Consider the following 13592-nt stretch of genomic DNA (forward strand, 5'->3'; position numbering starts at 1 on the left):
GCTGAATCCTAGTCTACTAGATGCAGCTGCTTCTCCCTCGTCTTTGGTACTCTATCCTCTTGGCATCACATTTAAGTGTGACCCGTTTGAAGGTTATTAGACTGTCCTTTATTTTACTTCTTTAGGGCAAACTCTGTCTTCAAAACATGTACTGGAATCCAGCTGCTGAAGTGTATCTGAGGGCATAATTTCTCCCATAAGTGTTTGTCATTGGAGCTACATGTTTAAAATCTGGGAAGAATTCTGCTTTCATTTGCATCCTTCTAAATTTATTCCAGGAGGGGACATAAGGAATACAGCTGCTTTTTAGAAGTATGTTTCTAAAAGTGCTTTTTGTTGCTTCTTTCATTATTTTGTTATTCTGGGAGATAAAGTACATGTGGCATGTACCAGTTTCAGACAAAGAGCAAAACCTGATGACATTTAGAAAATACTTCTACTCTGAAAATATGTCATAAAATCTGCCATCAAATTAGTCAAATTAACTTTTTCAAGCTAACATTTTTTGACAGTTATTTTAACCTCAAGGCATTAATAGGTGCTCTGTCAGCTCTTTAGGAATCTTTTCTGTGTAACTCTGAATGATGTATAATTTCAAAACTCAGTATATCATAACACAAGGTCTCTGTTTACAAAAACATTACCACCTCTTCTGAAGATAGAATATGTTTGTTTGTTTGTTTTTCCTTTTCCCTTTCTGAAAAAGCAAAACAAAACAAAACAAAACAAATAATAAAACAAAACAAAACAAAACAAAACAAAACAAAAAAACACTAGCAGACAGAACAAACTGCATCTAAAAAGTCACGCTAAAATGACCTTTTTTTTTTTTATCCAAAGACTTAAAGACCAGGAACTTCACTTAGTAGAAACTACACTTCCAGGATTGCTTTATGATATTTATGGTATTGCATTATGGTATGTCACTCTCAGAGCTATAAAGTCAGTAGTTTCCTGTACCCTTGCACTTGGGTACTCAAAGCACCCCAAAGTCTCAGGTTTGCTGTCAATGAGTACCTTGTCACCTGAGGGTTGCATGTCTATGTGTTTGACAAATAAAAATAAATTGTGAGAAAAGGTTAAATGTGCGGAAGGAAATAAGAAAATGGTTACAAAATGATCTGTGCGGTCAGTGATTAGAATAAGATTTAAAGACTGGTTAGGTAATAAGTCTGGGAATTGGGACAGCTGTTTTATCACAGTGATATTTGGTTGCAGCTATGGTGGGATAAGGAAGTAAATAAGAAAACCTGTAGTTTTGACATGAATTTAGCCCAATTCTGTCAGTCTTGTACCAACAATTGCTGTCAGAGTGTGGAAATGGAAAGCAAAAAACATTTATCTTGTTCAGCTTTACTGAATCCCAAAGTTGAATTTGATATTTGAATAAAGGTTACAGCTGAACTTTAAACAACGGTGTATAAAATTAAGTTCACACTTAGGAACAAAATATAAGAAACATTTATGTCCTCTCTGGCTGGTTTACACAAAGATTTATCTAGGGTTCTATAAACCATAGTAATTTGACACTTTCCAGGATTAGGAGAGGCCAGAGGAAAGAGAACAATTAACAATCTTTCAGGCAGGACCAGATTTAATGCAGAGGCACTGGTCAAGCCTCACAAAGTTATGTTGATATCAGAGGATGAGAACCAGAACTAGAGCTCATTCATTTTAATATTGTAGATTATTTGTATATTAACATGCTTCTGCCAAATGGATGAAACAACAACAACAAAATCTGATCTTGTTTAGTGGATTTCTGGTTTTGTGTATGTGTTTTGTAAATAAGTATGCATATAATGCCGTTTAAACTTTTTTTTTCTTTTTTTCTTTCTCTTTTTCTTTCTCTTTCTCTTTTTTTTTTTCTCCTTCTCCTTCTCCTTCTCCTTCTCCTTCTCCTTCTCCTTCTCCTTCTCCTTCTCCTTCTCTTTCTCTCTCTTTCTCTCTCTCTCTCTCTCTCTCTCTCTCTCTCTCTCTTTCTCTTTTTCAGGATGATATTTATCTCAATTTAAATTGCAAGACAGTGTTTCTTGTGAGACTTATTGAAACCAGGACTGACCTTTTTAGATAAATGACTTTAAGTGAGGAAAACTAGTTCTTCATTAGAAGCATGTTGTGACATAGTTGTCAAGTACGAAATCTACTATCATTTATTTGAGAAGGAAAGAATTTTAAGAGAAACTGTGTAGAACAAATAAAGATGTAGACTGATTAAAGCTTCATATTCACAGAATGTGTAAATATGTAGATTTTACATAGCCAAAATAGATCAATTGCCAGAGATACAGAAGGGCTGCTAATGAGGAAGCAACTGCAAGGAAGAAAACCTGATTTCAGTTAGTGAATGTTATCACCCTACCTCAATTTTTTCAAGGCCAGACTTGCAGGATGTACTCCTGGGAACAGTTCTGTTTCAGTGAAACAGCCAATGGCCACAGGACTCAGATCTCAGGAAGGAATTCTTTGATCAAGACATTTGAGAGGTTTTTAGATCAAAGTGGAAAAGTTGTAACCCATCTGTGTGTCGTGCATTTTGAACCAAAATGCCCCAAATCTCCTTTTTGATAACAAAAAGAGAATACAGGATTAAGTGAGGAGATGAAGGAAAAAGAAAACAGGAAAAAAACAGACTTTCTGAAAGAATATGAGTTTCATAGTGACCCCTTGACATCCAAAAATAAAAAAATAATAATAAAAAAAAAAATCTATAAATCATTCCATTGAAAGATTACATAAAAATGAAATTGCAGTCAGGAAAAAAAAAATAATAATAATAATAAAAAGACAATATTCATGGCTACACTAATAAACAAGCATAATCATCAATTACATTTGAGACTTCTCTGCAAATATTTAGATGCTAAAACCACATCATTGTATGATGTGGTTAAATACACACGGGTTACAGATAAACACAGACATTTGAAACTTTTTTATAGACATCCACTTTAACTTAATCATTTACTAAGTCTACATTGTTTATACACATATATATTTAAACATAGAGCAAGATGTGGATGCTTGGGGTATTGAATAAGCAAAAATATACATGAGACACAATTTTTAATGTTCCCTAAAGATGTCAATGGCAATGCAAAAGTCATAATTATTCCAAATAAAAGTGCTATAGTAATTTAATTAGGCAATAATAAAGTTGGTTTATTATTGGCAGATATATAAGAGGGATTTCAGTAACCTGAAAAAAATATATATACCTTTTTCTTTAAATTAGACTGAGTAAAACTAATAACAACCAAGTTTAAACTATGTGCTTCCTGAAGTGTAATGTATTTGTTTCAAAAGGAAAGCTAATAATCAGGCTTATTTTTAACTGTCTATTCATCTGCTTAGCTTCAATGAATATGTTCAGTACTGGGGCAATAGCATCTTAGATCTAAAGACCAGTAGAATCCCTATGCATAAAACTACAACCCAAAGTCATGAAGAACTTAATTTAAATGCAGTAAAAAAAAAAAAAAAAAAAAAAAAAAAAAAAGGAAAAAACAAACAAACAAACAAACAACGACAAAAAAAAACACCACCACCAACAAAAAGGCAATAAATTATTTTCAGCCCACCATACTATGTGTATTAGATGTTTGGGGGTGGGTGGTTTCCTGAGTGAGATATTTTGTGATATTTTCCTTTTTTCTGAATAAAGGTAACAGATTCTAGAAATAAGTAGAGCAGTCTATTAAGAGAGGGGCTACTACTGACAGGTGGCTATTGAATAAAAGTAGATGCAACTCATAAACACCTTGTTCTGATTTTTTTTTTAGGCAAAGAAGCCTTGACATTACAATCAGTGCTTGCTCATCTACAAATGCTAATTTACCACTAAATTATGTTAATCTGGTTTGGGAATGTGGGCCAAACTGTTAAGTGCCAAACCCTGGCCTTTGCAAACACACAGGAGCAAGCAAGCAAATGACATGCTGAAGAGCCTGTCCATGAGTAAGCTGGTAAATAACCCCACACTGCAATTCCCTCTTTGCTTCCAACACAGCGCATATGAAAATTGCCTGAACCTACAAGTGCTGAAAGAAAATTTGATCGTTTGCACCTAATTATTTATTCATTAATGTTTTATTGATATATATTAACATAACATATTTATAATATTTATTTACAATACTCTGGACGTCTTTCTTTGTTTGGTTGTGTTTGTGTTTTTTGTTTTGTTTTTTTTTTTTATTATTATTATTATTTTTGGTTGGTTGATTGGTTTTGTTTTTAATTGGAGAGTAGTATTCCTTCTTTCACTACAGCATTCTGCTTCCACCATTTTTTATAGGTGATCAACTTCTTTAATAAAGAATATTTCAAGGTCCTTGAACTGTGTTCCAAAAATGCAGTGATATTGGTGTAATCTGACTTTCATAAAGAAAAGTTCCTGAGGATGTGTGTGTACAAAAAAAAAAAAAAAAAAAAAAGGCGGGGGGGGGGGGCAAAATAATAGGTTATCAGTAATTTGAAGTTTCTGACAAAAGGAGACTGGGTGAAAATAAACTTTTCTATCTCTATTCTATAACACAGTTAAAACAGCAACCAAGCAGAATTCATTATGAATTAAAATTTGAATTAAAATTTGAATTCTCTGTGAACTCTTTTTTTTCCAAATACAAGGAACATCTACTTTTTTGGGGGGTGGGTGTTTTGTTTTGTTCTGTTGTTTTTTTTTTTTCCTTTTTGGGGAAGTATGGGTATTGAACTGTCTGGAAAAAAAAAAAAAAAAAAAAAAAAAGCTGAGCTTGTGTTCTCTCTAGACTGGCTTTGATCAACAGTGTACCTGGTTTTATACTTTTTCAGTTGAACAGTCAACATTAACTGTCTTAACTCCCTTCTGTAGTTTCTAGATATAATTTATTACTTTTTTTTTTTTTTAGATCATCCATTTTATGCTGTACATGACATCTAGGTTCTACAGAAACCGTGAACAGTCTATAAGATGCAGCATATGTTTGTGAACAGAATACAATAAAAATTAAAAAAGAGTCAAGTAATTTTATTTTGTTGTAGTTTACATTGATCTAAGGAGGAAACTGTGAAGATGATACCTTCTTAAGACGACCCAGGAGATCATGCAAAACTTTGACAGGAAAAATCAGAATTGTGCAGTCCAGTGAAGAATTAAACTACTGGGAGTAATAATATGCGCTGATGCACTCAATATAGCAGTAATGCCCTCTGAGAAGGGTAGGAAATAATTCAGTTCCTCTAGGCTGCACAGAAGCTAAATACAGTATGACAAGAAATAGTAGCAGTACTCATTATGTCTGATTGCTAATTACCCCTTTGAATGATTCAGTTATGCCTGCTACTAGATAATTAGTTTAGTAATTTATGGCTGCAGCACAAACTAGTATTTTAATTTTCACTGCACAGTTTTCACAACACCTACAGTTCAGATAATATCTCCCTTTTTATTCAATTTTAAATTGTTTTTTGATAGCCAGTGGAGGGGGAAAGAACAACAAGCAATTCTTTGAATGTTCTAATGTAGATTTAATGGTAAATTATGTATTTTTATGTGTTTTTGTTTGTTTGTTTGTTTGTTTTTTTTGTTTGTTTTTAATATGTAAACTATATAAATGTAGAAGACAACTTTACCTGAGCTCTTAACATGATTTCTTTATAGATTTGGGAATTGATCTTGGAAACATTTACACAGTTATTTATTGTCTCTGCTCAAACTCCTGTGTATGACTGCTGCCAAGATTAGACCCTCAGGATATAGTAAGTTTATTTTTTGTATTGTTTATGTACAACAATAGATACACAGCATTCTGTATTCCTCATTATTTTGCTTCTTCTACATACAGAATGTACAGACTGCAATCAGTGGCATTTAGAGTGCTCCTTGTAGTGTATAGGTTGGTGGGATATAAAAGGTTCAGCACTTTGCAGGAAAAGCTCTATATTTCTTATAAAATCAACCACTTCTTGGCTCACTCAAGCATGGAAGCTAATTCTAAAACATATTCAGGGATATATGTTTGGTAATTCAAGAGCTGTGTTGTTTTTCTAATAAAGCTACATCATGTTAATTTGGATTATCAATGGAAGATGGATATGTCAGTATCACTGAGGACCAAGGTCATATTTTAATTATTTGTAAAATGCTTTAAATCTCAATGATGCTTTGCTGCATTAACCCAAATACTTTTCTTTTTGTCATTATATGACTTATATGTGTGAACCATGGGACTCTTCCCTTCTTATAAACAGACTTTTGTTTGATTGTGGTGGTTTTACCTTGCTAGGCAGCTGAACACCACAACTGCTCTCTCACTGCCCCTCCTCAGAAGAGAAGGGGAAGAAGAAAAGGAAAGAAACCCCTCATGGGTTGAGATAAGGATAATTTAATTAAAGGAAAAATAATTATTAAGGGAAAAATATTATTAATTAAATAATTTAACTAAAGGGAAAAGGCAAGGGGAAAAGAGAAAAAAAAAGGCAAAGACCACGTGGAAGTGTAGAGGATAGAAATTACTCTCTACTCCCCACCAGTGAGTGATGCTTGATCACGTCCTTGAAGCAGGGCCTCAACACACGTAACCATTGTTCAGGAGGACAGACGTTTTCATGAGAGCCCACCCCTCCCCTCTTCATCCTTTTTCCACATTTTATTGCTGAGTGTGACACCATATGGTATGGAATACCCCTTTGGTTGGTTTAGGACAGCTGCCTTGGTGATGTTCTTTCCTCACCTCTTGCCCACCCCCAGCCTGCTGGCTCTTGCAGGGGTTAGAGGGAGTCCTGATGCTGTGCCAGTATTGATCAGCAGCAGACACGACACTGGTGTGATACCAATGCTGTTCTAGATACACTGTAGATAGCACTGTATGGGCTACAGGAGGAAAAGTTAACTTCATCCCAGCCAGAGCCAGTACATTGATTCATACCATCCCTTATTATTTATATATTTATTTTGTTCATATTTCAAAACTTCAATAAAACTTTGATATAGGCAGGATGTAGCCTAGAAGAAAAAAAAACAAACAAAGAAACAAAAGCAGATTGAACCAAACAAGTTTACTCTTAAATCTTCTATTAATCTCCATGTTACCTAAAGAATGGTTACACAGAGAAATGAAGGATAGCTCCTTCGGATGCACCTCTTCTCAAAGGGTGCAATGATTTGTGTGTGCCCTGGCCACAGGGGAAAATGGTAGTTTTTCCTGGACCCAGTGCTCTTCTATTTCAATGTCATTCTGATGTCCACTGGAGGCAAGTTTCAGGGACAACTCTCTTCTTTTGATGCTTGTACCCTGACGTGTAGCCTCTCATCCCTGGGTACAATCTGGGAAGCAATTCGAAGCAGGGATGGTTCAGGAGTACCCACCCTGTTTTAGGAGAGGAGAAGGAGTTTAGCCAGATGAATAACTATGCTGTGACTCTCACCTTTAAGACCACAGGGCAGGCCTTGGCAACCTGTAATTTTAATATAGCCAGAAGTTCTTCTAGCATGAGGTAAAGCTGTCAGAAATGTTCCATCATGGGATTTGTCAGTGAATTTGTCATTTTTTGTGCACCGTGTGTTCTTGTTATGTTAGGATACGTGTTTTCTTAGGTCTTTACTTTAGTCTCTGGCTCTATCTGATTGAATGGGGTCAAAAGGAGTGTCAGAACCACACGTGGTTCAAAAGAAGAAAAAGCAAAGGGGAATGGGAAAACACTGCTATTCAACAATTTAGCTTCTCACCTCTGCTTTAGCACAGCCCACAAGTCACATGAAGTCATGCTATTCTATGTCTTGTTTTTTCTTATTGCTAACTGGTGAATCATGAGCAAAAATTATAGTGATAAATTAATGAATCCTATTTCACCTGAAATTGTTTTTTTTTTTATTGTCTGGCCTTATACATGTTGTGTGAATCCCTTCCTTCATCTTTACTATGTATCAGAAAGTTCACTTGCTTTATCACATTTTGGTGTCACTGTGTTTGGTGCTTTGGGGGAGAAGAAGAGCTTGAAAAGAGAAAGCAGTGAAACAATGGGAAATTGTTGCTGAGAAATTGAGTGGTTTGTGTTTGTTGATTTCATATAAGAGACCAAATAATTTGAATGGAGGCCTTGAGGTAACCTATGCAAATGAAAACCGTGATAGGAAAGTCACATTGTTCAGCTTTCACATTCACATTTATCAATCTAAAAGGTGCATTAGCAGGCTGTGATTTTTGTCAGCACAACACCATTTTCACTGAAAAATGCGTACATTTGTTGGCTGTTCCTATTGAGTTTAACATTTCAGAGTTCACATTCTAAAGAAAAAAGAGGTCTGTACTAAACATCAGATTATGACAAGCCTCTTTGCAGAAGTAATTATGTGATTTTCTTGTTCAGGAACAGCAACTGAGATGCTTGGAATATCAAAGGATGCAAAAAAAAAGAGCTTTCAAAATTATTGCATTACTATTCCTAGCACATTAACACTGCTACTGACAAATCAGTTGGGACTAGCAGGCAAATATTTAGATTATCAAAATGAGTTTTTCCTTATGGGCAGCAGTGCAGAATGTTTGCAGGTACTGTATTACTCTGAAAAATATTTGGCATTATGAGTTTATCAACCTTACTTTATTTATATTATTTTGTTTTCACTGTGATTCAATGACACTATGTCCATGGCTTGTACTTGCAGCAAAATTTCTGTTCTCTTTCTGATGCGTACCAGCACTGGATCGATGCTCTAAAGGGCAACACTGACAGAGTTGCTTCTGTGAACATCAAGCGTGTGTTTATTATATAATGAAACTACACCCTTTATAGTCAACAGGCTAACTTTTGAAATATTTATTCTCTGAACCATTTAATAAGTGGTTCCCTACAGATTGAACATAGTGACTCTTCTCCATCACCAGCTGCACAAATAAGAGACAGGTAAGCTGTAAGGCAAGCTGCCTCAGCATCAGCTTGACCTTTCCAGCTTTGACTGGAGTGATGGTTTCTACCTAGCAAAGTTTTCCATTTCCGGGGTCACAACAGCCTAACTGTCTGCTCTTTCTGCTAGCTGAATTTAGCTGCAAGCCATGAATAACATAAGAGAATAAATGTATACACTAGTCATCCAATTAGTTTTTTTCCTTCTGGGTGCCAAGTTGCAGAATGAAAACACCCAAATAGGTTGTTGCAAAAATACACCCACTGCAGATTTTTTGCAAGGGGGAAAGAAAAGATAAAATACCGAAGACCAGTTCTGCATCCCGAGTAGCCTGTGGGAAGAAACAGCTTGGCAAATGGGATATGAATGGTCCTTCACTACAACTCCGTGTCTGTAGTAACACCTTAGAAACCTTTGACAGGCAATGGAATTGAGAGCAGCCATAAAAGTAAAGTCAAACTGTTGCACAGCAAACTTGAGGTAGCAAAATGTCGAAACATTTAAAATTTCTTCCATTCTCCTGACTCATTTAAAGACATTGTCAATTCACTTCTGCAAAAACATAATAAAAAAATATATTATTCCACAGAAGAAAAACCACAGAAAGTCATAAACTGTGATTTCTAGAACTACACTCATTTTGGGTTGTGCCAATACATTTGGTAACCTTCTTCACTCTGATGAGAAAATGTTCTGTTTGTTGGTATCTTATTTAAAGACAATGTTATTGATGTTTCACATTTGGAGAACAATCATTAAGATGACTGTTGAATTCATAGCTGCAGGCTGAACTCTACTTCCACTGGAAAAGTGGCTGTATTTATCTTGTCTTCAGAGGTGCTGTAGTGGTGTTACTCAGGTGGGCAGCCAAGCTCCACCACACTGCTCTCTCACTCTCTCTCCTCAAAGGGGAAGGGGGAGAAAATACAATGCAAAGGGCTCAAGGGTTGAAATAAGGACAGGGAGATCACTCAACAATTATAATGAAAGACAAAACAGACTAGGAGATAAACAAAAACACCTTCCCCTCCATCTACCCTCCTCCACCTCCTCCCCCTGAGCAGTGCGGGGAAACATGGAATGGGGGCTGCGGTCAGTCCCTAATGCTTCATCTCTGCCACTCCTTTATGGCCATTCTCCATCCCTGCTCCAATATGGGCTCTCTCCCATCATATGCTGTCCTTCCCAAACTGTTCCTGCATGGGTTTCCCACAGGCAGCAGCTCTTCAAGAACTGCTCCAAACATGGGTCTATACCACAGGGTTCGTCCTCCAGGAGCAAACTGCTCCAACCTGGGTCCCCCATGGGCAGCAGCTCCTGCCAAGTCACCTGCTCCTGCATGGGCTCCTCTCCATAGGCTAGAGGTCCAGCCCAGGGCCTACTCCTGCAGGCCCTCCATGGGGTGGGGGGTCTCCATGGGCTGCAGCCTCTTTCAGTGCAGGTCCACCTGCTCCACTGGGGGTTCCTCCACAGGCTGCATCGTGGTGATCTGCTCCACTGTGGGACCCATGGACTGCAGGGAGACAGCCTGCTCCACCAGGGGCTTCTCCACAGGCCACAGGGGATCTTCAGCTCTGGCACCTGGAGCACCTCCTCTCCTTCTTCACCGACCTTGATGTCTGCAAGGCTGTTTCTCACTCCTCTCTCTCTCCCACCTGCTGTTCCCCAGCAGTTTTTTTCTCTTTCTTTATGCTCTCACACTGCTTATTGGCCCCGCTCTGGCCAGCAGCGGGGCCTTTATCTAACATGGGACAGCTTCTGGATTGTTCTCACAGAAGCCATCCCTATGGCCCCCGGCTCCCAAAACCTTGCTGCATATACCCACTCCAGGTTCATTAACATAATGAATGGAGTTTAAGAAGCATTTGGACTGTGCACTTAGCAACATGGCCTGAATTTTTGGGTAGACCTGTGTGGTGCCAGGAGTTGGACTTGTTGATCCTTGTGGGTCCCTTCCAACTCGGGATATTCTATGATTCTATGATAATTTCAATTAAAAGCAGTGTTTAGCTCCAAATTGAACTGCAGGCAGCTTGTATGGGATTATTGGATTTCTTGGCCCTACTGATCTATGTTCACTGCACTTGAATTCCCTGGAGGTGAGTTACCTAAACTGGTGGGCTTTAGACTTGCTCCAAAGGCAAAGCTTCATAGATATCCACCATACTGGCACCTGTAAAGCCATTTAGGCACTGGTGACTCACCATAAAAGCACATAGGAGGGCAGAACATAAAACCAGAAAAACAGATAACTGTGCATTTCAGATTTAATTTCATCATTTTGGGGAATAAACTGTAAAAAACAGAAGCCATTGTAACAGGACTAATAAGAACTCTTTGATTTGCCTGTACTTGTATGGATGAAAGAACATTATTACTCTGAAAGTTATTTCTGTAGCTTACAAGTTGTATGATCCCGCGGTTTGGTTTGCTGCCCTTGAGGCTCAGTTATGATTTAGATTCATGACTGACTGTGTGTATACTGTTATACTTGCCTTTCATACACCTCTAAGCATGGGCTTGCTTCATGGCACCATTATTATATGAACTCTGAAACATATCTAGGTTTGTGTAGAAATAATCACTACCTACCCCTTCACTTAAGCTAAGCATACTGTTTACTGCATCTTCTCATTGCCTTCTGGCAAGGTACCATAGGAGTACTGCAGCACAAGGAATTGGTTGTTTTGTTATTTGGCTGCTTATGTTATTCTAGAGTAGACAGAAGTACAAAAGCTATCTCAAAACTGGGTTGATGAGACCATGTAGACATAGCCTTTCAAGCAAAAGATGGGACTTTTTTAGAATGCAAGATAGGATTTTTCAGCTACAATTTTATGCTGAAACTCACGTATCATTTGTAAATTCTGTTTTCTGAGTCGTGTTGTTGTGGATAAGATGCAAAGGGTGCTCTTAAATTGCTGACTGTTTCTAAGGAAAAATGCAAATTAGAGGATAAAAATGTATTGCAATATAGACAGGCTTCAAAATTCTGTTGTTTTTCTTTTGCCATGCTTATATGAGGCTGCATACCAAAGAGGGTGGTTCTGAGTAACCTGTGCTGAATTCCAAATTATTTTGTTATTTGGCAGTGGTCCAATCAGATGAATGTTGAAAGGGATTGAGTAAAGTATCCTAATAAATCAGCCAGCATACAGAATACCTGGATTGGATGTTTTCAGTTATTGTGTTGAGAATGAAATTTTTATTGATATTCTGTTTTATTTAAGTTGTGGGAACAAGAGCCATAATTTTGTGGTCATGAAAATATTTGCCATCAACATTTATTGTTGAGAAATTCTTTTCAAAAACAGAATATCTACAGAGTTTCATTTTTTTTCCTGTTGAGTTTAGATGCAAATGTTGTAGTAAAAGGCAAATACAGTCAGTAAGGCATTAAAGTGATTCTGTCTGGTCATACGGCTTCTGTAGCAAGAGGGACAAACAAGACTGTGATCAGAGAGGAAAGTGTGACCCTCTGTCCTGCTTGACTGTGGCTCAGAAAACCTCCAGGGACATTTGCCATGTGTTTTGCAGTTGACTTGCTGTTGTTTTGTGGATAATAAACAAACCCTGAGGAGACGGCTTTAAACAGATTACAGCTTGGAGCTCTGTGCTGCTTCCCTTGGTGCTGTGAGTGTCTACCAGCATGCAGTGGTCACACCAGAGCTGCTTTTGTGGCCCTGCTCAGAACCTGTAGAGCTTCTCAACCTAACACCTAATCAGGGACTAGGGAAGACCAATTAGTCTGAAGGATCAGGGCCTGAGGAGGAATCAGGCTGGAAATAAAGATAAAATGTAGGTGTAAGAAAAAACGACGGTGTTCTGTGTATTTCTGTAGCACAGTTATGCTTCAGCCTCAGAGGGCTGTGTAAGGCCTCTCATTTACATCTCTTCAAAACTGAATTAATGTACTTGGCCCACTTTGTTCAGCTAAATTGTTCTCTTCATGTTCTCAAAAAACTGCAAAGGTACTGCAGTACCTTTGTTCCAAAAGACTGAATATGGTTGGAAAGTGCATAACAGGGAAGGCTTCTGAGATCAGGCATTTTAGGCTTCACCAGTGAGTAAGGGAGACAGCCAGCCTTTCATGTTGTCTCAGCTCTTGTTGGAAATCAGACAGGTTTGGTTTCATGAGTGTTGCAGGATAGCATAGAAAGCAATAAAAAGATAAACATTAAATTAATTGTTGCTGTTGTTACATCCATAACAAAATACGCTTTCTATGTGTAACATCTGAATGATAACAGAAATGGTTTTAACATTGATTCAAAGATTTGATTTTCTGAGCACAATTCTTTAGGGCATTTGTTTTTCAATGTCAATTACTATAAGAATGTAAAATTGAATGTTAATTTCTTTACATGATGAATATTTCAAACTTGCTTTTGTTCAACTGTCATTATTCTTCATTATATTTTTACTTGTAGCACTATCTCTACAATATCCATTTAATTTAGATCAGTGAATACAAGTTATTTATGATTTCAAATAAAATCTCTTAGTAAGACAGTCTGTCAGCAGACTAGTCTTTTGGAAAAATGAAAGATCTAGTGGAAACAGAATCTACATTTATCTTTATTACGTCTTTATTGAATACAGTTTATAGACAGTGGTATTTATGTCTATTTGTGTGTGAGTGCACATGTGTGAGAGAGAGAGGAGAGAGGGGAAAAAAAAAAACTACTGTGCAGTGACCTTTTCT

General features: G+C 37.2%; 1 protein-coding gene across 15 annotated transcripts in view; it reads left to right on the top strand.

Annotated features, from left to right (window-relative positions):
• RALYL (RALY RNA binding protein like) overlaps positions 1-13592 on the top strand; it is a 426876-nt gene that overhangs the window by 146120 nt on the left and 267164 nt on the right. For 8 of the 15 annotated variants that reach the window (XM_032182403.1, XM_032182390.1, XM_032182384.1 and 5 more), the window contains one exon: positions 5642-5739. The exons of the other annotated variants lie outside the window; for them this stretch is intronic. In XM_032182403.1, the coding sequence (XP_032038294.1) occupies positions 5706-5739 (34 nt within the window). In that variant the 5' untranslated portion in view covers positions 5642-5705. The remainder of the gene's footprint in view (positions 1-5641; positions 5740-13592) is intronic. 15 annotated transcript variants of the gene reach the window in all.

The sequence above is a fragment of the Aythya fuligula genome, chromosome 2 (assembly GCF_009819795.1).
Source record: "Aythya fuligula isolate bAytFul2 chromosome 2, bAytFul2.pri, whole genome shotgun sequence".
NCBI lineage: Eukaryota > Metazoa > Chordata > Aves > Anseriformes > Anatidae > Aythya > Aythya fuligula.